Here is a 27,547-nt window from a genome sequence, read left to right on the forward strand (position 1 = left end):
AAAGATGTCAGCCTCATGGGTGAGAAAGGGAGTCATTAGGATTTATACTCAGGGAACCATGATTGTTTATAACCAAAAGTCATGGCAATCCATGTGGAAGTTGTTGAGATATTTCAGTCTGGACCAAAGTGGTGGCCCTACTGACCGACAGACCGGAACAATCACAATTACAGAAAATTTAATGGGTGCCGTAGTGAGTGCTGTGTTATAAACTTCTTTTATAAAGCAGCTAGCAGGAAAACCACGTTTTCGCACAAGTATACCTGATGTCGCTGTCAAAATTGACATTTACAGTGATGTATCTGGAGAACATTTCACTTAGATTTAATGAACAACCATTAGGCTATATTGTACATCAGGTTAAGCATTGAGGGACCTAAGGCCTTGTCCAAAAACAAAAGATCAAAACTGGGGTTACATTTGACAGATTGTAATGGGGAAGAACATTAGGTAACATATCCATACATTAGATGTGCATGAGTATGATATGCATAACGCATTTTTGGCGGACCGACTGACTGGCAGACCAACATTGCTATCCCCAGAGCCACAGCACTCTGACACAGCATCAACAAAACCATTATATGCCTCACAAACATATGATATATTGCACTGATGTTGTATTGGGTTGTATTGTTGGTGTACCTAATACATTGGCAACTCAGTGTGCAACACTCCAATTTCAACAATCTTAACATACAGAGCTGAAAGAAATATATATACGTCCTCTCAGCCTACAGCCATGAGGGCAGATGATAGCCTTCTGTAAGTGGAAATCACATTTCTGGAAAGACTGAAATGTTTATCACTATATTTGTAATGATGCACATCATCAGGATTTTAGTCAATGACGGTGACTGAAGCAGTAACCAGATGTGCGACTCTGAGGGAGTCTGTGATTTATGTAACACACCTGATTAAAAAGGCTGCATTTGGTCAATGGCTTTGTGGACATTAATGTACACAATAATATGACATCCAACAATTCAAAGGTAATAAGCTGATTAAACACTTTAAATGATAGCACAAACTGGCAGTTCAACATAATCATGCTGCTTGCATAACTGAAGTAAATATTGTTATTTTGGAACAGAGGAAATTCTGGACCATGTTCATAGCAGCCATGGGAATTTGTGTAATGAATATGACGGAGGCTATGCTATAGGCAGATGTTTTGGGGTAGCTGTTGAAATGAGGTGCTGGCTTGTTGAAGTAATCTCCAGCAACACAGGATTTCTGTATCAGGAATGTCTGCGGATTTGTAGCAATGTGGAAACTCCTGTGTCCAGTCTGACTCCAGGATGTCACCATCTGAACTCTTCTCACCTGAAAACTCCCTGGAAAACCGAAGGTGTGTGGAAACAGAGAAGATTGGTATCCACAATAACACCAAAAGACATTTTGTGTATCTTTTTTCGAGAGCCTGGTGCTGGTTTACAAGACTATCAATGCATGGGGCAAACATGATGGCATTACAAATAGAGGTTACTGATTAGAGGTGAATACCTGTCCTTCGGCTGCTGCCTTCTGAATGGCTTTGAATAGGGATGTCTTTACATATCCTGTCAGAAGTAGATAAGAAATATTAGTAAGAATTGCCTCATAGCCTATCTTCTGGTGAAAGTATTTTTGTGAAGGTTTATGTCAGTTTATGTAGTTTTGAAGGGTCTACATGTGTCATGATTAAAGAAGACACACACACATTATTTATGCATTTCAGTGTGAGATTGCAGTGGTAGTGCAATCATAGCAGCCCTACAGCATGTGTGCATGCAGAAAAATATCCGTTTTTGCCTCACACAATTGTCACTTCATTTATGTATAAAGACTGTTGTATTTAATTTGTGACCAGGATGAAAACAGAGCCTTAAGCCCAGAACAGAAAGGATCCACAGCAAATGGCTGTAAAGCACATTCCAGCAGTAAATTTGACAATCATAATTACAGACAGAAAATTGAATGGGTGCCTTAGTGAGTGCTGTGTTATGAGCTTCTTTTATAAAGCAGCTAGAAGGAAAACCACATTTTTGCAAAAGTACACCTGATGTCGCTGTTAAAATTGACATTTACAGTGATGTATCTGGAGAACATTTCACTTGGATTTAATGACCAACCATTAGGCTAAATTGTACATCAGGTTAAGCATTGAGGGACCTGAGGCCTTGTCCAGAAACAAAAGATCAAAACAGGGGTTACATTTGATGGAATGTGATGGGGAAGAACATTAGGTAATAACCATACATTAAATGTGCGTGAGTATATGCATAATGCATTTTTGCAGAAACTAACGTCTCTAATACTTTCGACTTAGGCTCTGTATTGCAGCACATTCATTTAATGAGACAATACTGGATCTATACCGTATTATATGATGCTGTGACCTGAATGCACACTGTAGCTACACAGGTTGCATCTACTGTGCCGCCAGAGATTTATCACAATAATAACAATAACTGTGTTATACAATGGTCATAATGCTCCACTTCTCATTGTCATTATCAAAACAGTCGGCGTATTTCTGGCATCTGATTGATGTGAAGGTCAAGGGTCAGGGCAGAGCAGGGGGCGGATCAGAGCAGAGCAGCGAAAAAGCCCAGTTTGGGTTATGAAATCACTTGAATGAGCCATAAGTTTCAATGAAATCCTATTATGAAGAGCAAAGTAAAGTCCGCTGATTTATGCAGATCATTAAAGAAAATGGACATAATTTGTCTGTAACTTGTAGAAATAACTCCATCCTAGAAAAACATTAAATCTCCATTTTGTACATTAGAGGTCTCTAACATCTGGCATTTATCCTCCCTTGTCAAAATCTTGACCCCCACAGCATAACTTTATTTCAGAATATAGAAAGGACACAGATTGTCTGTGATATAGCTTAAGATTAAATGCAGACTTTGAGGGTTGATTTGAGATAACTTGCCCCTATAAACTGAAAGGGCAGTCTGGGACACAAGAACAACAGCTTTGAGAAACTGAACATGAAGCTCCTTCAACATTAAGCCAATGTTGATTTGTAATTACATGAGATAAGCAGATGAGCGGAGGTTTAGTGTATGTCTTGACTAAATGAGAGCGGTTATTTGTGTTCCAGGGGGCATGGGATGATACACTCATTTTACAAGCTTAGGCCACTGCACTGTCTGTTCAGAGCATCAGGCCTAAGTCCCTCAGTCTCTTTGTGCTTCCATGTGCTAAGAAATGCACATGAAATTAAGCATAGAAACAAACACACACAAGCACATGCATATGTAATGAAATGTTGACAAATGTTATTTTTGCTTATTGGTTCCTGTTTGTTACCTAAAATGCACAATAACCCACACTGTAATGATGCAGCTTACATCTTTGTATATGTTAACTAATCAATGTCTGAGTGTGTGTTTGTGTTTGAAACAGAGAGGGGTACGAGCTTATGCTAAGTCAAGGAGAGAACTAAGAGACAAATGAAGAATAGACGACAGACAAAGAGGAGAGCTGAGGAGAAAATGACAAATGACTGTCAAAATGACAGAGTAGTCAACGCTGTCTCCTCAAAACTGAACTGACAAACAGGCCTCTGTGAATTTTAAACTCGCTGGATTGAATTAAGAATGAATGAAATAGGGTGATGGAGTAGTATGTGCGATGGTGGAACAGAGCTTGTGCACTGCAATCACTCTAAAAACTTTCTTTAATTAACTCCTAAGACCTTTGGTTCATTTAAAATTATATTACAGTGGCAATTGGCAGCATAAAATTATCTCAGTAACAACATAAATGTTGAATGGGTGATTTTCACTTCACTCTCATGTTTAGCATGCGTTCATGCATATATTACCCAATTAGACACACAGTATGATGTAATTCCTCATCAGATAAGCATAATTCCAACAAGACTATAAATCCAAAGGTCAAAGTTTCAGGTGACTTAACCGCTTAAGAATAAGGTCACTTGAGGACACAAGCATAAAGACATGAACACGGAGCTGCTGTAAATCAAAACCAATATTTAACAGTAATTACATCAGTTAAAAAGTTCAATGCAGTAGAAAACTACTGTTACAGATATAGCATATTATATGTTAGGCCACTGCTCAGTGTCACAGCCGTTTGAGATCTGACTTTGTAACACACATACACATTATCACAGTGTCCCACTAGGACAGCCTGTTATTTTTTTCTTCATTAATTCCTCTATTTGGCTAAAGCAGTGCTCAGCAAGTTGCAACATGCTCACAGCTTCAGTTGTGCTCATCACCGTGTGTGTGTGTGTGTGTGTGTGTGTGTGTGTGTGTGTGTGTGTGTGTGGTGGCCAGACGGCTCAGCTGTTTGTTTCAGAGATGTTGGGCATTTGAGGGACTCATGTGCATAAAAGTTGAAATGGGAGTCTTAGAGTACAAAAAAGGCTGCTTTTTTATGCAGGACAGAAAAGTAGACAGATGAGACACATGAGAGATTAAGAGGAAATCTAGGGACAAAACAACAGCTAGACGACACACCATATGCCCCAAGGCCCATTATCCACTACTTCAGCCCTTTAGTCTAGAGTGCACAAAGTGATTTTCATAGCTCAACTTAGCCTAACAACAAGTAAAGTAGAGCATTAAGCCGTTTATTTGTTCCACATTTTCAGATGAAATAATGGGACGTGTACAAGTTCATTCTTTCCGAAGCACACATGGATTCGCAATAAATCTTTGAGAAAAAAAAGTACTCTATACTAGCTTAGTGATACTCCACCCAAAATGTGACTTTTGAGTATTAACGCTAACCTCAAGGCTTGAAAGGGGGATACTTTAATAGTTTAACATTTTTGGAAAACACCAGAGCTGGGAGTGGACTAGCTCAGTTTAGCATAAAGAGGGGTGGCAATGGGACAGTGTATAAGACACATCTCTGATGTGGGAGACCGGGGTTCAGTTCCCACTGTGACATCCACCAATGTGTCCCTGAGCAAGACAATAAACGACTAGTTGCGACCTCAGACATATAACAATTGTAAGTTGCTTTGGATAAAAGCATCAGCTAAATGACATAAAGACTGGAAGTAAAGAGAGGTACGAACTTATACTAAGTCAAACAGAAGGCTTTGAGTTCACATCTGATTTTCCAGAATTACAGTAGCTGAGACATTTAGAACATCAAGAAATGATGCAGTAAAATATAGATTTGAAGAGACACTAAGAATAGTGTTGTAGTACTCGAGACCGGTCTTGGTCTCAAGACCGGTCTTAAGAACACTTTTTGATGGTCTTGGTCTTGTCTCGGACTTGGACATAGAGGACTCAGGATTATTTCAAGACCAGTCAAGATACCTTTGGGAATATCAATACATTGCTTTTGCATCGTCTGATTTGTCGTATTTGTTAACATCCGAACTTTGATTGGATGGAAAACATACTGGTTCAAATGCAACCAATAACCCTAATTAAAAGTGTGTTGTTACCGTTAACGACCACCCCTCCCGGCGAGCAATGCTTACTTGTTGATTTCAGCTCTTACTGTTTTTATGTGGGAGTTTTCATGTGGATCTTTCAGATCAATTTGAGAAGTACCTATGATCTCGTTCCACATATTATTGTGTGTCATATAATGTGGGGAACTGGTCTTGTTCTTGACTCGGTCTCGCCCTCTCTTGCTCTTGGTCTCGACTTGGTCTCGGCTCCTAAAAGTCTTCGTCTTGTCTCGGTCTTGATAAACTATGGTCTTGGTCTTGACTTGGTCTCGGTCTGGGTGGTCAAGAGACAAATGAAGACTAGTAACTTCCTACTGGAAGTAGGTCTAGCTCTCTGCAAATATAAACTAGAATTGCCGCTGTGCAGCTGTATGCCAACCAGTCAAGTTGCAGTTTATATTGATGTCCGTCCAGACAATAATATACAAGAGATGCTCACAAGTCTTTGAGCTAGAGTCCAAGTCAAGTCTCAAATTAATAATAACATATACGTATAATTCCAGCTGATAAACATTGTTGAACTACTTAATGAGGGATAATCATACATTACAATGTCATAATGGATTCTGATAGAATATAGTTACACATGTGGTGCTTTTGTTTTCTCCTTTTTGAGATGCAAAGCCTGTTTATAAAAATCCATTCACGATAAGCTAGGTGCGCTCCAATACTCTGTTAAACTCTGCAGTTACTAAATTTGAAGACATTCCCTCAATGCGTTCCTGAGAAACTGTGTTCACGAATGTTATCCCAGTGAAGTTGACACTTGACCTTTTGGATATAAAATCTTATCACCTCATAATTTAATCCCTTAAGACATTTGTGTGAAATTTAGTCATAATTACCGTATTAATTCTTGAGATAGCCAAAAGCATGTTTTGTGAGGTCACTGAACCTCTGATTACCAATTCTAATTAGTTTATCCTTAAGTGATGAAAATCACTCCAGGCATTCCTAAAATAGCGGCATCATAAGAATCAGATAAATGGATGGACAGTAAAACCGATAACACAACTTTACACAAACCAAAATGACAAATTGTGGATTAAACAAACAATTGTGGATTAAACAAACAAGATTTGATGTGTCAATTAGTGAGGATAAAACCTTTTACTTTTACTTGAGAAAGTTCTCAAATCCACTTTTCTGGCTACATACACAGCTACAGCGCACTATGTTGTGCAACAGTGCCCCGGCAGTGGTGGCAATACCAGCAGAAGCAACATACTTTGGCCAATTTTGGTAACACAATTAGTAAATTTGCAGGAGTGGTTGAAGAAATTTCTATGAACACTTTGGATACTTTTTTCCCCATGATCACACGTCACACTGGAAACAGTGACTACCGACTGACTACGTACAGACCACAGCTTCTGTTCTTTGCAAATCAAAAAATTCTAAACAAATTAAAAGGCCCCTTTCAAGTCTACAGGGGCAGAGTATTTGACATTTAAAATATGTATTTTGGTTTTGGATTTCAGAATGTTGAAAATTTTAATTTAACACACTAAACAATCTGCATGGAAATTTCCACCTTTAACCAAACAACCACAGATTTGTCACATTACCATGCTGATGAGCATCTGCACTGAGTTATGAGTCAGAGAATCATTTCTGTCTTCCTTACCTGACCTTTAAGTTGTGAAGAAAACTTTTTTTTCATGTATTTTCATTTTCAAAAATACAGTACTGGGTGCTGCTGGTGGTTGTACAGTACAGTATCAAAGACTGTATATAATTGTAAATGGTCTATGTACTGTATGTGTATGATCTCACATGAGAACAAATATGCAACACATAAAAACACAATATGTCCAACCTGATGGCAGCCCTGTGTGCATGTGCATGTCTGTCACTGTTTGTGTGTGCATATGTATGTGCACACGTGTGTCCCGTCTTTGACGACAGAGATGACTCAGACAAGCTCATCACATATGTCTGACTCACCGCACGTGTTAATTAACGGTGCCAGTGTCATGTGTGGGTTATTTACTTTTTGTTAGTATTATACAGCAATCAGTAGAACTTTGAAAAGTTTACTGGACGCCTCAGGAAATCAGAAATTGTTGTTATTTCCTTTGCTGGCCGTGTATTTCTTTAATTTTTTTAGTTAGAAGAATAATCTGCAGTTTTTCAATGTATTAAGAACAGGTAATTCTGCACGTATAATTGCAGAGTTTGACTTAATAATATTTTGTGAGTTAACTGATACTAATTACTATATTGTGTTCACAAACCAGAGTGATGTAAGAAACCTTTAACAGCAGCAGAAAACAATAATAACTTCAGCATGAAAGTTCATTCTTGACCTTGAAAATTGTAGTTTGACAAAACAATCCCAACTCACGGTGCACTTACTCACTTTTTCTGGTGCTTTCATGCATATCATTTGGTAAATTTGGTCATTAGCAGATGGAGCTTGCTCCATGGCAGTGTATCTGTTGACATGCGAGTTCAGTAGACACACTTGTAGTAGTTCTCATCTATGTTGGCTTAAAGTTTGCCTAAACTCTCCATCCACCAATGAAGACTGTGTAATATGGTTGAAAGCTCTAAAAAAAACAGTGAGTGGAACGTGAGTTTTAGTTTTTTCAGGTCAAAAATAATAATTTAGATTTTTGTAATAACATACCTGTCAATCAGTTTGGGAGTGAGTGAAATTACAGACTATGCCTTAAAACAGATAAGAGATACATTTCTATTCTTTAGTAACACAATCTCAATCTCAGGAAAGACCCATCAAAAGGTACAGACGTCATATGTCACAGATACGGCAGTATTCTCCACTGTACGTGGCTCACTTGAACAGGTAGAACAAGTTGTTACTATTGTTCTCCAGAATGAAGACTAGAGGCAGTCGGACGGAAATCTGTAAGATAATCTGCTGATTAGAGGATAAGAAAAGAGGACGTGGCCGATTAGAGGTACAGTTAAACCACACACCTCCAACGCCCTGATTAATTAATTAGATCTTAATCCATTGAGTCTATGTGATCGCATGTCTGACTTTAAGGCAAGGTCCAAGATAAGACTGAACACTATTTTACATCAATGCATGCAACACATTTAGGCAAAAACACTCAAATATGCACAGTCACGCAACACATGCATCTCTAATAATGGTACAATACCCTTGGGCAAACATACACAATTATACATGAGCATGTTTTTATCACATGTGTGATGGTGTATCATACATAAACTGTATGTTTCTCTAATGTCTTGACCTTACAAAACCCACAGGGACAAGTTGAAGCATAAAATTAGACTTATAATTTATTTACTCTTCAGTGTCAAGATATTTATTAATGAATCTTTCATCTCCAGTGTGTATTTAAATGTTTGTGCAGTGTAAAAGTACATGTATAGTGTATGGATGCGTGTTTCAGACAGAGAGACCGAGTAAATATAACCCTCCCATCTGTTAGGGCTGTACAGATGCTGTCTCAGAAATAGAGGATTAGTGCTAAACTTAGAGAAGAGGGGGGCATGTGATGAGAGGGGAAGGCCAGGCGGTGACTAACACCAAAAGCATAAATCGGGAGGCGACTGACAGCGTCAGAGCAGCCGTTCAGAGGGAGGATGAGAAAATGGAGAGACGGCAATGCAGGCCATGTAAAGTTGTGATGGGGCCAAGCACGTTGCCTCCGTGTGAGGGACGAGGAATGGGGGCAGAGGGAAAATGGACAAATAATAAAGATAGGGCGAGACATACAGAAAAGAGAGAAGAGAGAAATGTTTAACATTCAACACTTTCATCATCTCATCTAAGCCTTCAATATGGTTTGTTAAAAATATCCATTATGAAGTCAGGGTGATGTGGTTGTTGATCTGTAGGGAGAAAACATGGTCATATCTGCCTATCTGAGTGTATGCAAATGGTATTGCATTTATTGTGTGTGTTAGTTTTCAGTCACTATTCACACCAAAACTGTTGAGCATTTCAGAGAAATTTAAAGTCATAATTCACAAGGCACTAACTTTATTAATTTATTTAGTGTGATGATCTTTAGGCATTGCTGAATTCCATTGGTCCTTCAAATAAAATACATAGGCAATTGGGAGGATAAATTTAATTCATCTGTTTTGCACTTGTCAGGTGGAGACATGCCATCACATATGTAGTGATGCAAGGAGGTACAAAACTTTGATTGCCTTTTAAAGGCTGATGGCATGAAAAGAATAGCTGTGGACAAACCACAAGTTGAGAAGCTTTTGGACTGTTCACATGTTGCCCAACTTCTCCACTGTTGTACTGCTGACAGTGTGAAGATGTAAGCAGATTGTCATACCTTAAAAAGTTTGTAAAACACATTTTGTAAAATGACAAACAAATCCTAAATCAAGTAACGTCAAAAAGACAAATGTGTTTGCAGTCAAGTTTCAGAATAAAACAATTCATTGTACAGTATGTAGAGCTAGCTGGAACTCCACTTCTCTTTCTTTTTCTTTGGATTTTTTGTGCTGCAGATTGAGTTGTTCTAGGTGGTCCTCCGACCGAGTTTTCTTCTATTTACTCCAAAGAACGCACAGTTGCGTCTTCCATAAACAAAGACAAATCACTTCCTGTTCACAGAAAGATTTTCCCACTGAAGGTCCAAGGTGAAAAGAAATGTAAAATGTTTCATGAACAGGTTATTAGTTTATTTAATATGTAAAACAGAAATGTGTTTACATGAAATGTATATGACAGATTATTACTTATACAATAAGCTTTGAAAGATGGAATGATCACCATCAGTGATCAGTTGTGAAATTTGCATTGTTAAAACCCAGTGGGATCCCTTGCAATCACTAGTGAGAGCTGTTTTGGCATCAACCAGACACGGCTGTAAGACCTAAAACCTGTGTTTTTTTGCAGAGTAGAGAAAAAACACGTTTTAGATCTTTGCTTTTGATTTGAAAGACATGGAAGAGCTCCAAACTAGTTGATGATGAATGTCAACTTTTCTTTAGAAGATTCTTCAGAAAGTGCTGGAGGAACCCCTGATGTCCCCCAGTTATCTTGGTAATATGGAGGCGTGTTTACCTCTATCAAAAGCTTAATCAACCAAACAGACTTGATGATTAAGCAGGTGGGTGAAAAGGTTTTGAAAATTTGGCCCCAGGTGCCACAACATGACATCAGTGACTCAGCTAGCTTTCACATTCTCTGGCTCTGGAAAGATGCTGCATCACTCAGCACACACTCATTCACACACACACACACACACACGTTACATGCCCACCACATACATAAGAAAACAACGTGCATAATGTGTATACTTGTTGATGTTGACGCAGTCACTCCTTCTGCACAGTGCATGCCTTGGACTGAATAGCACACATTATTCAAGGCGTATTGACTGAATTAACATGCAGACAAGAGTGTTTATGTGGCGAGGAGTAGGGTTTTTTTAAGTAGTTTTGTATTGGTGGTAGAAAATGCAGTGGAGACAGTTCATTGTAATGTCAGAGCTTCATATTTACAAGCCTGCCCATGCATAACATTGGTTTCTTGGTAAAACAAACAATCAAAAGAAGGCAGAAATATTTCTCTTCAGCCTGACTCGTTGTGATAAATGAATGCAGACAGAAACGCTGCCTTGAAGTTCCTGACTAGAAGACCTTGAGTTTGAACAGTCATTTGCTGAAGCCTCGGATGGATAGTTATTGCATAATTTGTCAGTGGCTTGTATGTGAGAGTACACGGCCTTGCCCTCCACAGCCACATTCCCACCTTTGGGGAGCTAACCCTCTCCATGTACTCAGCTGCTACAACATGCTGCAAATAAACGGTTATATCATAACCCAGCAAAGTAAATCTGCATGTTTAATCCCAATGACTCCAGTTACACAATGGCCATTGTGGCTTTAATGGATTTATGTATTCAGATAAAGGATTACAATGCAGGGGCATTAGGGAGCAGCACCTCTACTCAACAAAGCTGTGACTGAACAGCGGCACCAAGTGATGATTTTTTGCTACTGCAGCATGGACATGGACAAATATTTGTGAGACCCACAAGAAATAAGTGAATTGCCAATAGTTTAAGCTGTAAACTTTGATTTGACCTTTTTACCCAATTGTTTTTCAAACTCTGGTCATTCACCTTTTTGTATACAACTGTAATGTGGCTGCATCAGCCATAAGATGAAGATTCATAAACAGAAAGGCTTTTACCTAAACTAAACTAAGCGTTATCTATTATTCCGACCTGCTAATCCTTTTAATGTGTTAGTTCCTGATGAGTTGCATTTTATCCCAATGACAATAGCAAGCATGGTGGAGAATAATGCTTTGAGATTAATAAGGGAGGGAGCGTTGTGACAATTTTAAGAATTCAACAAAAATGTCTGGAAGCTTGATGTAACCATGAAGTGAGTCAGGGAGATTCTTGGAAAAGCAGACTTACTGTTCCCAGAAGATGGTTTGTTGTCATAACATTTATCCCTGAGGTGCACTTTTCAAATGCTACTGGCGTCTGATTCACCACCTGGATCCTCTTCCACTGGGATGATGATGTGTCTGTCTCCATATGGAAATGATAATGCTTTCTTTGAAAATTAGATCAGCAGGATGATAAGGACAGCTTGTATATTAGTTACTTACAGTGTTAATAAAGCAAACAACTGGACCACATGCTGATGAAGAGCCAATGTGGGATCTTAAAGTTTTTCTAAATGTAAGAAAGTAAAATTTAAAAGGAGCATTCTGCAGTGTTGAGTCTTTGGGAAGAGGTCACCGTGCAGTTTTTGTACTCAGCACCTGACAAGAAAAGTGTGGATGCGTTTTGCACACTGAATGTTAATAAAGCAAACAATGGGACCACATCTTCCAACATATCAATCCCTCACAGCTGCATATCAGTTGAAGCCAAAACTGGTTTATAAAAGAACAGAAAAGAGTCATATTGTCCTAAAGCTCAAGGGTACATCTTAACATTACCTGTTTAGTTAAACCAACGGGCCAAAAACCAAAAGATATTCAATTCACTATCGCTTAAGATAAAGAAAAGCAACAAATCCCCACAGTTTAGAAGAGTGTTGGCAATTTACCTAAAAAAGACTAGTAGTTTCAGACTGGAACATTCTAACCTTACAGATAGTCAGCAGTTAAGTGTCTTATGTTAAGTTTCTATGGATGATTTGTGAAAGCTGGTAACTGTTGGCATCCATTCAACCTGGCATGCTCCATGAAGAAGTAAAAACTTTTTACAGTTACCTTTTGAGTCTACAGTGGTTGAGTGATATTTGAAAAATGGCTTTTGTGTAGAGCATCACTTTGTCCCACATCAGATTTCAGTTTCCACTAAAACCCAAACCTCAACTTGCATGACTTTACTGCCGGAATATTGAGTACGTGATCGTGACTGTTTATCTTTCATCAACCAGCTTTTGTCTTTTAAACTTTGAAGCTTCTTGCTTCCGTGCCTACCAAAGTGCTGACCGATATCTGTCCATCTTCTTCCTCATGCTGTCCTGTCAGTCAGTCTCGAATAACTCCTGCATGATAAAGACCTGTTGCATAAGATCACAGACAGCCTGGCTGAGCTCTGACATTAGCAGCGGATTTATTCCTCCATCAGCCAGTCCAGACATACAGGTACACACTGCTGGCCTGTTCCCATTGTCATTCAAATGTTGGGCGATGGTGATTGAAGCGCTTATCTCTCCTAATCGGAGCATGTAAAGGTATTATTGCTGAGGAAGAGCGTTGCCACACCAACTTTGAAATGGAAAATCACATCTGTGAGCTCCCAAACAACATTATCTACACAGAGAAGTGAATACACCAGGTAAAACCTTTCCTGCAACCCCTCAATCTGTTGTCTTGGATTAGCATGCTTGTTCCCTTTTTTTTCAGATCTTCAAAGACATAGAGAGCATGGTGGTGGTGGGGGCAGATTAGAAAAGGGAGGCAAATAAAGAGCCGAACACACATCTTGTTAAAAGTAAGATTTGTAAGCTTATTATTTTGTTATCATGATCATTGTTATAACCTCTGTTACGGTTTGTTCAGTTTACAGTTTATTTTCAAGTTCATTTAAAGTCATTCCAGTCGAAGGTAAACATGATTGTAATTGTTGTTTCCAACACTATTAAATGCTTTTTTTTTGTTTTGCCAGAAAACAATCGGTCGCACTCTCTTTCTCATACGCACATGGAAAGAGCAGAAACAAAGAGACTGTTGCTCGATCACTCACTCACTCATTCGCTCACACACACACACACACACGTACTGTACGATCTGACACCAGTACACACAAAGACAGACAGCATCTCATGCTGAAGCTCCTGCACACAGACATGAAGTGATTAACAGAAATGAGCTCTGATTATTACACTCCCTGATACACACACATTCAGATGGGCACACAAACTGGCACACACACACACACACACACACACACTTGCTCTCGTGTCTAAGTTCTTAAGTGCAACTTCTTGAAAAGTGATTTACTCTCGCGCGCAGCTCTTCAACCCTCCCACTCTACATCAGGACCCTAAACCCTTCTTACCTCGCCCTCCCACCAAGAGCCACATATACACCTGGGTTGGTTCACACACTGTATCATACTGTAACATACTCAGTGATGCTACATAACTACATGATCCTTCTTTGTTTCCATAGGTATAATCTCTTGTCTGGGTGACAAGAGCCATTACATTTCTATGAATTTAAAAATGTGTGCTTTTGTTGTTTACTCAAGGGCTGCCCAAAGTTGGTTGCAACGAGAAAATCTGATTGACACACACCTTTGAAAAAAAAAAAACATTACTCCCGAACTACAAGCACACAGTGATGTAAAAAAACTACTTCTTTATAACACATTTCTATCAGTAGTTCCCAACCTGGTGGACTGGACCCTCCAAAAGGGTTGCAACACAAATATGACAGGTCATGAGATGGTTAAGCAGATAAAAATTAATTATACCACACAAAATCTGCTGTATTATTTCAGACTTTCTTCTAATCTTTCTTGAGAATCACTGGTTAATTTTACCTGATCAGGAAGTATAATCATTGCATGGTTGAACCGATCATTATCTGGACTAGACATTTGCATCCTGTGTGCAGAGGTTCCAAACAGACAACAGCATTGTTTGGGGGGTTGCTCCAGTGATTTGAGTCGCACTTACATAGAATTAGTAGAACTACAAGAAAATTGGTAAAGCTCAGCCTGACGTTTTCTGACTTTCCAAAAACGCTGGACCCAACACACCCACAATGCAACTCTTTAACATCTTTGTTAGTCCAACCCTCAATGCCTATGTTTTTCAAACTTTATGACCTAGACTGTAATGTGGTTTTCTGGTCCTTAAAGGGGTCACAAGCCAAAAGGTCTGGGAACCACAGCGACATATGATTTGTCAACATATGATCTTCATAGACTCATAGTGCATCCCAAGTTTACATATGGCTCAACCCACCCAACTATTAAACCCCCGTCGTCCCCCTCATGATAATCAAAAATACACCACAGCAAACTCAACAAAATAAGAATTAAAAAAATAACCATAAGGAAACTTCAAGTTTGTAAAAATGCTCAGATCACATTCCACCTTGGCAAATTTCAAGACATTGGAATTCCATTCTTTGTCCGTTGTGACATTTACAAGAGTACTTGAATGTCTCATGCGCCGGTTGGTGAGCCGCTCTGTGACCTGGTCGGCCAATGGTGGGCTCTCAGTCCATCACCATCATCACCTTAATCATTGTTATCAGCTACTATGGTAAGCCATGCCCTACTAGAGTCCGTCAATGGCAGGGTGGGGTAACCATGGTGAATAAGGTGCTAGTTGCTATGGAAACGCTATTCTGCAGCAACCGACTGGTACAGTTTTTTGAGTTTTGAATTGCCGCACCGCCCCACCAAAGCACTTGGTTTGTATGTATTACTTGTTGCTTTAGTTGTGTTTTGATTTTTTTTGTTTTTATTTAGCAATTTCACACTTATACGATGTACAGTATGTGGATGTATTTTCAGGCTGTTAGTACCATTTAAAATAGTCTCTCACTCTCAAACACACACACACACACCCAGACAATATATTTTCTTACTCAAGCGCGCGCACACACACACACACACACACACACACTCACTCATACAGTAACTGAAAAGAGTTTACATGTGGCATCTGACAAATTGGTTTACAGAGATGAGAATGGTAGCGCAGGCTGTTACACCGACACTGGTTAGTGGTGAGCTTCTTATTGTCACGGACTGGATCTGCTCATAGATGCTTGTGTGAGTGACTGTCCTTCCGCCTTCGTCCCTTCCTCCTTGCTCTTCTCACTCTCCTCCAAACAGTCGGTCGAGAAGAGGGCAGTATTGCTGAGAGTATCCATGGATGCCCCGTAGCCATCGTGTGCTTCGTTAACCTCGGAGATGACAGAGGACTAACCGGGTACTCCATAGTCAGGACAGAAAAGTAACACAGCAACTTATAATATCAACAAACCCTTGCAGCGTCTGTGTCGATGGCACATCTACAGTAAATTCCTCCCCCCCAATTGATGTTTAAGTGAATAATTCATCATTTAAATGCTTTGTTTTCCCTCCTGACCCCATCCAGTCCTGTTGCCTTCATTAGAGACCTGCTGAACGCAAGATGACACAGCAGAGTGGAGATGATAACTAAAACATTGGCGTCTGGAGTCCGAGGGTGTGTTTATGAACTATCAGCTACTTTGACTAGTCTCCTACACAGGACCTGCACAGTTCATCTGCTGGCTCCTTTTTTTCCTCTCCATGGACTGGGACAAGATCCCAGCATCAAGATCAACAACAACAACAATGATAATAAAAAGGCAATTTCAGTTCAGTTCTGCTGAAATCTATTTGATTTAGTTCATTTGAGTTCAGTTCAATTCTTGTTGCAAGAAACTATGGCAACTAGCCCTAAGGAAGTGTTTCAGCCAATCTGATCCAGGGGAAAGTCTTCAAATGTTTTTTTTAATTGGTTGGGTGGATTTGATGCTTTTTATCAGCCCCGCCTCTGCTGTCGTATCGTATAAATGCTTTGTGTGGTGTGCATGATTCAACATGCTCAACCTGTGGCCTGTTCCAACGCGTGCGCGCATACACACACACACACACACACACACACACATACACACACAGTCTACCGCACCTGCATCTGTATACACAGGCTGACTTTAATGCCACATATGGTTCAGTCTGTGTCAACAAGAGCCTGAAGGTCCTTCATCTCCACCAAAACCACACTCTCTCAAACACACAGCTGTACAAACACACTCACACACACACACACACACACACTCACACTGTGATACTTGAGAACTCTTGCTCTTCTTGCCTTTTGCTCTTCCTATACCCCCCACCTACACACACACACACACACACACACTCCCACCCGCTGATACTGTACACCCTCCCAAGGCTAGTTGGCATGGTGACGCTGATGGGATGGCCGTTGCTAGGAGATGAACAGAGCGGCCAGAAGGAGCATCGTCACGGTGAGGAGAAGGCGATCCCTGGATGGGCTGCTTCCACTGACACTCTTCTCCAGCTTGGGAACAAATGGGTTAAATTCATCTGGAAAGAAAAGAGAGAGGCACAGAGAGGAAGAACGAAAGGTGAATGAATGATGGAGAGTGATGTCTTTATATCAGATCATTACATTTCCTCCACACTTGAAAGGAAAGATGAGTTTATGTGTGTTTCTAATTGTGCTATAATCTGTTTACAGAGCACGGCTGTTACTAAAACATGACCAAATGTTTTAATGAAGCAGACTGACTGAACAAAGGCAGTGTACAGCACAGAGTCACACTCCCACTAAAACATGGTAAGTCTGCTATAAGACAACACAACAGCAGTGCCATGGCAGACTGCTGTAGCTGCTATCAGAGAGCTCTTATTGTTCTAATAAAATGACACAGTCCCAGTCACACGCTTGCATACCTTTACACACAGACACACTATATAACAATCCCACTGCACGTACACCTGGTGGTGTCCTAAAAATAGTTTGCGGTCTTTTGTTGCCGGCAGCAAGCCGAGCGCTGAGTTCTAGTGAAAAAACATGAGCCACCAGACAGTTCACTGCATGCCTGCACTCATGAGACACACCTGTGGCCAGACACACCCTCTGTAGTCACTTGATTAATGAGACTGGAGACCAGACGGAAGCACAATTTTCTGTCTATACACAGGACAGCTGACGCTGATTAGGAACTATTGTGGTTACGGTCTGATGGCATTGAAGTGAAGTGGGGATACTGTCAGTGTCTCCACTCCTCACCGTATCTAGCTGCAGAATATTTCCAGCTGCTCTGTGGGTCAGACAGCAGAGTAATGACTGACTGACACCTGGTTTTAGAGATGGCCTGTTCTGATATGCTCTGCCGGCCAATCTAATGAGGTCTATGCAGCACTGGAGCTCAGGTTAAATGCTTTGACCGCGCTGTAACCGAGCATGCAGCTGTGGGGTCAGGACACTGTTACTTTGGCGCTGACTGACAGAGGAATGTGATTTTGAGGACACAAACAGCTGACTGCAGAGCATATCCCGCAACACCGGTTCTGAAGTGTAGCCCGCCTCATTACACACACACACACACACTTGCGCACTGTCTCTCACTGACTGTCACAAACACATAATTATTGCTACGCATTTTTGCCACGATGTTTGTGCAGAGGAGCATGTGATGTACATCATGACCTTCTGACATGTTCCTGAGCCAAACATCAGCTCACACAAGGAAGCTGTCTGTATTATTGTGTTTGTGTGTGTCTGCATGCCACATCTTGGAGCAGAACAAGCAGGCAGCAGCCTGATAATTAGTAAGCTCAGACACCTAGAGGCGTCTATGAAATTGAATGTCATGTTGGCAAGAACAAGGAGATATCTTAGTCTCGGATTGTGTTTATGAAAGTATGTGTCTTTGTGTGAGGTGTGTGTGTTTCAGTAGTCATCAACTGTAGTGGTTTCTATCTGAGCAAAAATTTAGGAGAATATGTGACATACTTTTCTACCATAAAATATTTTAGAATTTTAATTTGGCATAAGGTTATGGCCCCTTTCACACACATTTTATACAACATTATTATTCAATATGGCAATTTAATACCACAGATGCCATAAAATACCACTGTACATTGTTATGCTATTCAAGAGTCCTGTAACAAATACTATATGAAAATAAGTATCTTTAGTTGTTGTTGACACTGTGTCACAGAAGTGTTGATTCAACTATGTGTTAACCTTCTTAGAAGTTATAATCTGTGGTGCAGCCAGATCAGAACGTCCTCATTAAGGGGTCATTGCAGTGATTTAATATTGCACCTCCATATAGTTGCGGGACATTTTTCATTAGAGCCTCCCTGACTGGTTAATACCTATGTCTGTCAACTCAAAACTCAGAGCCACAAAAGACAATACATAACTGGCTTAGTAGTCCTGCCTTTGAATAGTAAATTGATTTTGACATGTAGATTCACATCAGTGGTGTGCCAGTGTAAGATAAATACCAAATGTCTAAACAATAGGATACCTACACCTAACTTAAAATAAAGTTTCAGACCTATAGGATACTATATATATAGGATACAAAAAATAAATACCATTTGGGAGGCACAACTGTTAGGATTAAGTAGATATTACAGGTCATTTTTAGTCCCATGATGTCTATTGTCACATCTTTGTATTGTGAAATATTGTGCCAAGTCATGTACCTTTATATCTAATACACACCCAGGAGACAATGTATAAAAAAGACACTAATCTATGACCAATTTACAAAAAACAACAACAACAGCAAAAAAAGAAAGAAAAAAAGCGGAAGATATAAACCTACCATACACAATGTTTGGTCTCAAAGCTTCTAAAGAAATTAAGTTGATTATATGTTGTTGGGTGTTGATATGTGTTGATGTTCAGTCTAAGACGCGGTTTCGGGTTGTGACATCCTCAGCCTAATTGATGAACCTAAGCAAACCAGCTGGCACACCTGGTATTAACTGGCTGTTTCTTGATACCTATTGTAAGTAAAACAGGAAGCTTAACACTGCAACAATGTTCCGTTTTGTAGGTACTATACTCTTATGTTTCAAATATCTTTGGAATTCCTGGTTTCTTGATGAGCATGTTGAAATAAATGAGCATATACAAAGTATATGTTAGAGATAAAACAAGATAAAATACACAAATGTACACTAAGTTGATACATTATACATTTTACAACATATATACTTCCCAGACCTTTATATTGGAAATTTGGAACTGATGGAATTAAATCATATAACACAACTGTTTCTACAAATGTTACAAAAACAGAGTTGACATTCAGTTTATGTGTTCTGCTCACTTATACTCAACCTCATGTTGCTGGCAAAGCAACCCAAACACACTGTCGCTTAAAGGAGTGGTAATTGCTTACAATAAATCCCATTAAAGAAGAAGCTTCTGATTTTCTCCACTAATGGCCGGACCTGATCGTCAGATGCGGTAACCTGAGCCAACAGGGTGGGTAAATGAGTATCCTCACACTAAAAGCCATCAGTAATCACATGGCTGCATGGGGAGCTGCTCGCACCATTCCATCTGTGTTGCAAATGAGATCTAAATGAAATCTAATACTAGAGGCCGTATTCAGGAGGGAACCACTGTTCAGCTGTAGACACTGATTGAAAGGGGCAGCGCCTAGAAAATAAACTGTGTGCAATGAAGGGGAGAGAGACGGGTGGTTTACAGTATGAGCCTGCAACATTCAGCTTAGTTAAACATTTTCAGAAACGGCAATCAGGCAGATATGAACTGAGCAGTTTGTGTGTCGCCTTGTGTTTGCGTGAATGTGCTGATCTGAACTTTGAATAACGGTAATTAAAACTATGATGTGATGAGTCTAATCGGCAGTCACGAGGAGTGAGAATGAGGGAGGGGAATAGGAAACTCTACTGCTTCTTTGTTTTCAGTTCATTTCACAGCTCCCTGCTGATTTCCTCCCTTCCTCTCCCACCACTTGGGTTATCCTATTAATTTAATTGGCAACACAGCACTACAGGTAAAAATGATCCATAGGGCCTGCGGAAATTTGCGCTCTGCTATTGTGTCAGTTGTTTGTTAAATATTGACAGTAATTCCATGTAGTCCACATTCCTTGTCTGTTCAAGTACACTGAGTACAACTATCCTTCTGTGGAAATAACTGTTTTCTTTCATATAAAAGTAAAAAAAAATATTCTGCTATTGAAAGATTTTGCATGCGTGTTTACAAATATTTGCAGGAAAGCTAGGAAGGTGCAGAAGTCTTTGTGTGTGTGTGTGTGTGTGTGTGTGTGTGTGGGGGGGGTATGTGATAGTATGTATGTGTATATATAAAAAATGATGGATGAATTGACACTAATCTGCGCTTAAAAACATGAAAAATAACTTTGGAATAAAATAATTACTATATTTTAATAGGGTTTACACTGTGATAGCATTAATACACACTGTAACCCTAAGATTAATATTAATATGTATCAAAACAAAATGTTAAAAGAGGGAAAAACTCAATTTCACACATCAAAAGGTGAATAAACTGAGACTGAGCTTTGGTGGCTTTCCCCTACACTGCATTTCCTACTTGTGCTCTGGGAGGAAAAATGGAGGATGGGAATTAAAGGGTGGGAGGATGAGGATGGTATGGAGAAAGGAGATACAGTGAGAGAGAGACGAGATGAAAGAATGTTGGAGAGGTAAAAGAAGAGTGGGAGAGATATCTCAACAAACTCATGACCTGCAGCCATTCGTTGCAGCCAGTGATGAGTTTTCTTGGGACAGTTATGAGAACAGACGAATTTATTACGCAAGCTCATGCAGGTGTGCACGTGCGCACACAGACACATAAACACACACACACACACACATTAACAACAACACGGCACCATATTTTAAAGGCTAGCCTTGAGTGTGAAAGCATGACAGGATGATGACTGATACCTGGTTGTGTAATGGGTGGCAGCTAGCTAGGCCGAGATAGCTCTACTGTTCATGTTGTTATTGTACTGCTGTGCTATTGTTGCCATAACACTGAGAAGTAACCACATGATTGTCAAAGAGATTATCCTAAAGTCTGTCACTTATTGATTTACTGCTCAGCTTCTCCTTTAAATCGCCACCAAATTTCATACAGTTCCAGTGCACATGATTCCCACAATTTCACAAGTTATGTAATCCTGACGAGAGCAGAGAAACATAAGGGCAAACTGTGTGCAATTGCTAAGATCTCGCTGTTAACTGTAAAAAATCTGAATATGCCTTGCTTTTCCTGAATGATTTTTTTTTTTGGTAACTAAACATGAAACTCCATGTTCTTTGCTCATCCGGGTGAAAATGGAAAGTGTGAAATGAATATGCATGTAGTTGTTTAGCAGGATCAGCAGCTTGCCAAGCCAGCTGGTGCTGTGAAGTTAACTGTGCTGAATGTTTTGAGAACGGCGCATTTCAAGTTAGCTGGCCACTTTTGATGCTGCATGGCCAATGAACTGACCCCTCTACCATCAAATATCAATGATCAAACTGCTGTCAGTATTTAAAGGATTAGGCTAGTGATATTCAATATTTTTCTTATTGTTAACAAATACCAGGGAAAGACAAGTGTCATTTCCATTGGGGATGGGGCGGACACGACTCCATCACTGCTTTATTTTCCCTCACCTAAAAGATGTATCATTAATCACAGATAAGGCAGTAAATGTCAGTGTTTTTGTTATAAGAATGTATTTTTGGTAAAAAATATATTGTCTTTATTTTTCTGTATCCATGAATCTATCTATTCTTTTCAGATATTAGTAATTCAGAAATCAACATTCTGAATCAATTTGTTAAAGTTAATTTTATCACTGGGGTTGTTACTAAGTTGATACAAATGCCTGTAAATGCAGGAAATACTAGTCATAGTATTCTTTTTTATTCTTTCTTGTGTCAACAATGACTATCCCAGTAAGTACTGCCTGTATAGCTAAAGCCTGCAGAGGCCTCTGTGTCTTAGATCTTCACCAAAAATGATTAAAAACCATAAATGAGCCACCCCAGGTGTGGGTGACCTAATTCTTCATTACATTCAACACATGTAATGTCACTAGAGCACCATATGTGTATTAATCCACCACTGAAAATACTCCACAACAAATGCACCGTTTATTCCTGTTCGAGTTAAAGTTTGCTGAAAGCTGTGGTGCCCAGCTGTTTGGAGAAATTGCTGAGCCTTTTTTGTGACCTGTTTTTAAAGATTTACATCTTCAGCTAAAACAAATGTGCTTGTTGCTGACTGGCACAGACAGGTTATGGACATCGGAAAGTATTGAGAGATGGACTAACACATTGGTGTTTTTTTGTCAGTTTATGGGATACGTTGAAAATAAGAAAAAATAAATAAATTATGATTTAATTTCAATATAGCAGCTTTCAAAGTGTGAACAATATGATTTCCATGATTTGAGACTGATGTGATCAAACATGACTGTGTGTCTGTTTTTATGAGTCCAGACAGGTGAGATAGATTATGTTCCGCACTTACTCAACTTCATGTGTATAAGTTTAAGTGAGTGTGTGTATGACTCACCAATATCATCAATTTTTAGGCCTGGTCTAAGCGTGTAGTCTGGTTCTGTAGGCTCTAGCTCATCATCCACGTCAGAGGCTGAAAGAGAGAGGGTTGGGGGTGGGAGGTGGGGGATGAGGGTTAAACCATTGCTCTAACCCAAAAATGTTTAATTACATCCAATTTGACATTGTGAGAGAAACATGGGAGAGAGCGGCAAGGAAAGGGTGGGACAAAGGGTTAAACAAATCCCCCGGAGCAGACAGACTGACAAGCTAAAACATTACCAGCAGTCTTAAGAGAGAGAGAGTAGGGGGGGGGGCAGTGTGTGTGAAAAGGAAAGGAGAGCAACAGAGTCAGGGGGTGAAAGGGAGGAGAGGTTAATACTACAGAGCAGTGGAAGTTAAAAGGACCGGACAGGCCAGGGATCAAAGTCTGTGTGTGTGTGTGTGTGTGTGTGTGTGTGTGTGTGTGTGTGTGTGTGTGTGTGTGTGATTGAAAGTGAGTGCGAGAGAGTCGAGATATTGAAGGAAGGCAGGAGAGCGAGTGAGAGAGGTTAATACTACATATACATAGCCACCCTGACTGACCGCACACAGCAATAAATGGATTCTGACAGCGAGGGAGAGAGGAAGGGGGAAAGAAGAGGAAGGAGAGAGGAGAGGAGAGGAAAGAGGCGGGGGTAAGGACCTTCAAAGCTGGAGCTGCTCCTTTCTGCTGCTGTAGAGAGAGAGAGCAGGAAGAAAAAGAAGAGAGACAGAAAAGGAGGAGCAAGGGGGGTTCTGTGCTGTGAGTGAAAATGCTGCAGGGGAAACTCAGCAGGAGTATTAATAGCTCTGCCGGTTTTAGACTGTATTTAGATTGTGTATGCATCTGTATGCAGCCGGTGTGTGTGAGTAATAAGTGTGTGTGGGTTCGTGGGGAGCCCAGTGCTTGCCAGATGGGTGCAGGTACAGTCTGCAAACAGGTGCAAGCATTGCATTACAGGTCACACACCACACACACACACACACACACACACACACACATAAAGTGAAAGACTCACCCGTGGAGCAGCAGACGTACACTCGTAGTCTCAGACAGCTGCGGCCATGATGATGGGTGGGAGTGGCTGTAAAAACATAAAATGCACAATAGATCAATATCATGCTATTGTGTATTCTCATACATTTATTACATACAATTGTGTGGCCTTCCTAAGCCTGTCCATAAGATTCATTACAGCACCAAAATCCAGAATGTATCAAAAGTAATGGGCCTATCCAAACCACTGGATCAGTTTCAGCGCTGAAATTTGCACATGCCTGTGATTCACTGTCACTGTGGACAACTCCACAGATCATCAGTTTCACACAGTGAGGTGGTATCAAATAATACCTTAAAACTAGGTATTGGAATCTCTACCTGGAGAGCAAAAAGTGGTTTTAGTGCATCACTACACTATATTTATTATTCCAGGATGCACTGGAGCCATCACTGTTTGTGACTTAGAACCATATTGTACATATTACTACAAAGTAAAATGAGCAACCTGTTTATGAGGCAAACGCAATCAGTTCTAGTGGCTATCTCCTGCCCAAAACTGTGGTTGGCTTACAAAGTGTTTTTAGTGCAGATGACCAAATCTGGAAGCGAGTCAAAAGCATAGAATGTGGATTGCAAGACTATGAGAGCAGTGGTTTAAAAATGTTTGGTTGACATAATACTTTTATCTCCTCCTTTGTGCCTCACCACACCACTAGGTGAAAAACATCAAACACATTAATGGAGGTTCTTATTTCATTCGTGTGGCCAACAAGTTGTTGTCTACACGAAGCACAGTTCAGACAAATGCAGTTCTCAAACTCACTAGGGACTATAGAACACTTTTGACACTGCATTTAACAATGCATAGCACTCACATGAAGGAAGGGTAAGTTACTGGGACATTTGAATAGAAACAGAGATGTTATCAGTAATATCTGTGCTTTTCATCCTGTGAGTCAAAATGTCTGCTTTTAAAAAGTCCCATTGAAGCTGTGCAGGATTTTAAAAAAGAAAATATTCAAATTGGCAAACTTTCCTCTTTCAGTTCAAATGTTTAAATAAAATAAAATAACAAACCAACTGCACCAAACATACACATTTTAAATCACTTTGATATGATAATTGAAATATTTGAGGTTTTGCACCAGCCTGTAGAAAACCAAAAAACAAGGAGAAAGCTGCTCTGTGCTACAAAGAGACCTTTGTAGTGATTTTGGTGTTGCAGAACAAAACAAGTCATGCAGCGTAAATGAGTACCACACTCATTATATAGCCAATAAATGTATGAGCCATTTATCCTTGGACTGAAATATTTAGTTTTTAATAGTTTAATGACAAGCCAAAAGTTCATTATTTATACAGTGTCTTATTGGCACAAGGTGTTACAAAGTTAATTTGATTAGCTATCAACAAAATGGATGAGCCTGCTTGACTGCAGGGTGATATGATTAGATGTGAAACAGCAATTTATTATCCTGAAATTACCTGAGGAGGGGCTTTCGCTAATCTGAACTGAGTAATGATCAAATCCATTACAGGAAGTGTTTGTCACATTACTGACCTCCTGCAACAATAGCAAGCTTTTACTATAATTTATAGCACGGTCTGTTTTGTATTTTGAAGACACTTAATGGTGACGTGATATTGGTTATTAGTTTGATTCCACTCACAGATGTAGTAGTACTCCTGTCCAACGTGGAACTCGTAGCCCAGCGAGAAGGCGCTGTACCGCTGGAACTTCTCAGAGAACTTGATGGGCGCATGGGGGGCGTGGGGCCGGTTACACTCCCACCTCTTGAAGCCCATCTGGGGGTCGCAGTTCCTGTAACCACGGTAACTGACCATGTAGAGGACGTACTGTTCACCGGTGCCCACCATGCGCTGGCTGTCATTGTAATGAGGGCAGTAGATGTCCAGGTAGTCATTGACGTTTACCTGCATTGTGTAGCCCTCCCTACGCAAACTGGACACAGGAAAGAAAGCAGGAACAGTAAGAAAGTGTATAATCATATCATATGTCATATCATTTAAAATTTCCTCTGTATCGTCAAAATTATTTGTTTCATTTAGACATTTAAAATAACTACATTTTCATGAATCTGTCATCTTTTACTGGCAATTTTAAATTAACTAGAGTCAACACATCATAAGTGGACATGTTCTTGATTGTTTACCCCTGCTACAAATTCAATAAATGTTTGAGGGAAAAAACTTTAGCAGTTTAGCATTGTGTCTAAACCACCCATGGAAACGAATGAAACTTTATTTCATTTTGCGTGCTTCACAAATTCATCAAAATAAATGTTATTAATATAGAACACTTATTGCGTCGATTGCAGCTAACAGTGTTTAGCACACATACAAAATAAATAAACCAATTAAGTTGTGTGGGATAAAACTCACTACTTTCATGTGCACAATATTTTTCACTACATCTGTTTACACACAATAGTGCCTTCTCCGATAGCACAAACACACACATAATATAGCTACATTTGTTGTATTTTATCACCATTAGCATGAAATTCCACAATGAATGTTAATTGGCTCTAGTTCGCAAATTACTCACACTACATTTTTAGATACACACAACATGTTGGACATTTACACAACACTCACAGAAACATACATCACTGCCAAAACAACATTGCATCTCACATCATTAATGGTATGCTGTGTTATGGATGCATGCATTTCAGCTTGAATGTTGAACCCGGGGTCAAACAAATCTTTGTCTGAGAGTCATTGAGTTATTAATAACACAAAGCAGGTGTGTGTGGAAGTGTGTGTGTGTGTTTGTGGCTGCAGGGCTGCCGCATGCACAGAATGCAGAGCTGGCTCTTCACTATGGACTGAAGGCCCCAGGGCCACAGCTCCTTCGCCTGGTGTCAGCGCAGCATTGTCCCCTAACCCCAGTGCTCATACATCAACCTGAGCGCAAGGTTGCGCTCACGTCAGCCGTCAACGTCCTGGCCACGTTTTCCCCCCCCCAAAGCTCATATATCAGCGTCAACCCCAAAAAAGACTCAGCTTGACAGGAAGATAAGGTCTGAATCTGTGTCTGGGAGTGTATGTGTGTGTAGTTTGTGTGACAAAGTGAAATAGATTCTTTCCTGACATCCAAAAGCCCTCTTTCTCTCCCCATCACAGACGCGGGCCCATATCTGTGTGACAGAGACAGGTTGCAGTTGTAAATCATACACACGCCGATGAGCATGCACACACACACACACACACACACACACACACACACACACTAAAAGATACACGCTCACACAGATTTTATAGCGGTGACATCATAAAATCACAAGGGGGCAGCAGTGTGTCATCTTCAGCCTGATGCTGCCTCTCTCCCTCTTTGCCAGTTCTAGGTCACATCTCCAGGGAGATTATTATTCAATTATTAAATGAAGATCGAAACACTGTTCCAAATGTCTCCCTCTCTCCATCACTTCTTACCGCTCTCTTCAAATCCTTCCTGAATTTGTCTTTCTCTCCGTGCTCTCCATTTCTCTCATCCCTTTCTTTCAAAGTAACATGAACCGAAGA

At 40.0% G+C, this 27,547-nt stretch overlaps 1 protein-coding gene across 1 annotated transcript in view; it reads right to left on the reverse strand.

Annotated features, from left to right (window-relative positions):
* Window positions 1–13,365: 13,365 nt before the first annotated feature.
* Window positions 13,366–27,547, reverse strand: part of efna3b (ephrin-A3b) — a 56,376-nt gene continuing 42,194 nt past the window's right edge. Inside the window, exons 3-6 of the mRNA XM_038711407.1 lie at window positions 25,669–25,961; window positions 24,018–24,083; window positions 22,994–23,071; window positions 13,366–16,980 (exon numbers count right to left, since the gene is read on the reverse strand). Of these exons, the coding sequence (XP_038567335.1) occupies window positions 16,862–16,980; window positions 22,994–23,071; window positions 24,018–24,083; window positions 25,669–25,961 (556 nt within the window). The 3' untranslated portion in view covers window positions 13,366–16,861. The remainder of the gene's footprint in view (window positions 16,981–22,993; window positions 23,072–24,017; window positions 24,084–25,668; window positions 25,962–27,547) is intronic.

The sequence above is a fragment of the Micropterus salmoides genome, unplaced genomic scaffold (genome assembly GCF_014851395.1).
Source record: "Micropterus salmoides isolate LMB-PRFRI ecotype aquatic unplaced genomic scaffold, ASM1485139v1 Ms_hic_scaffold_11, whole genome shotgun sequence".
Lineage (NCBI taxonomy): Eukaryota > Metazoa > Chordata > Actinopteri > Centrarchiformes > Centrarchidae > Micropterus > Micropterus salmoides.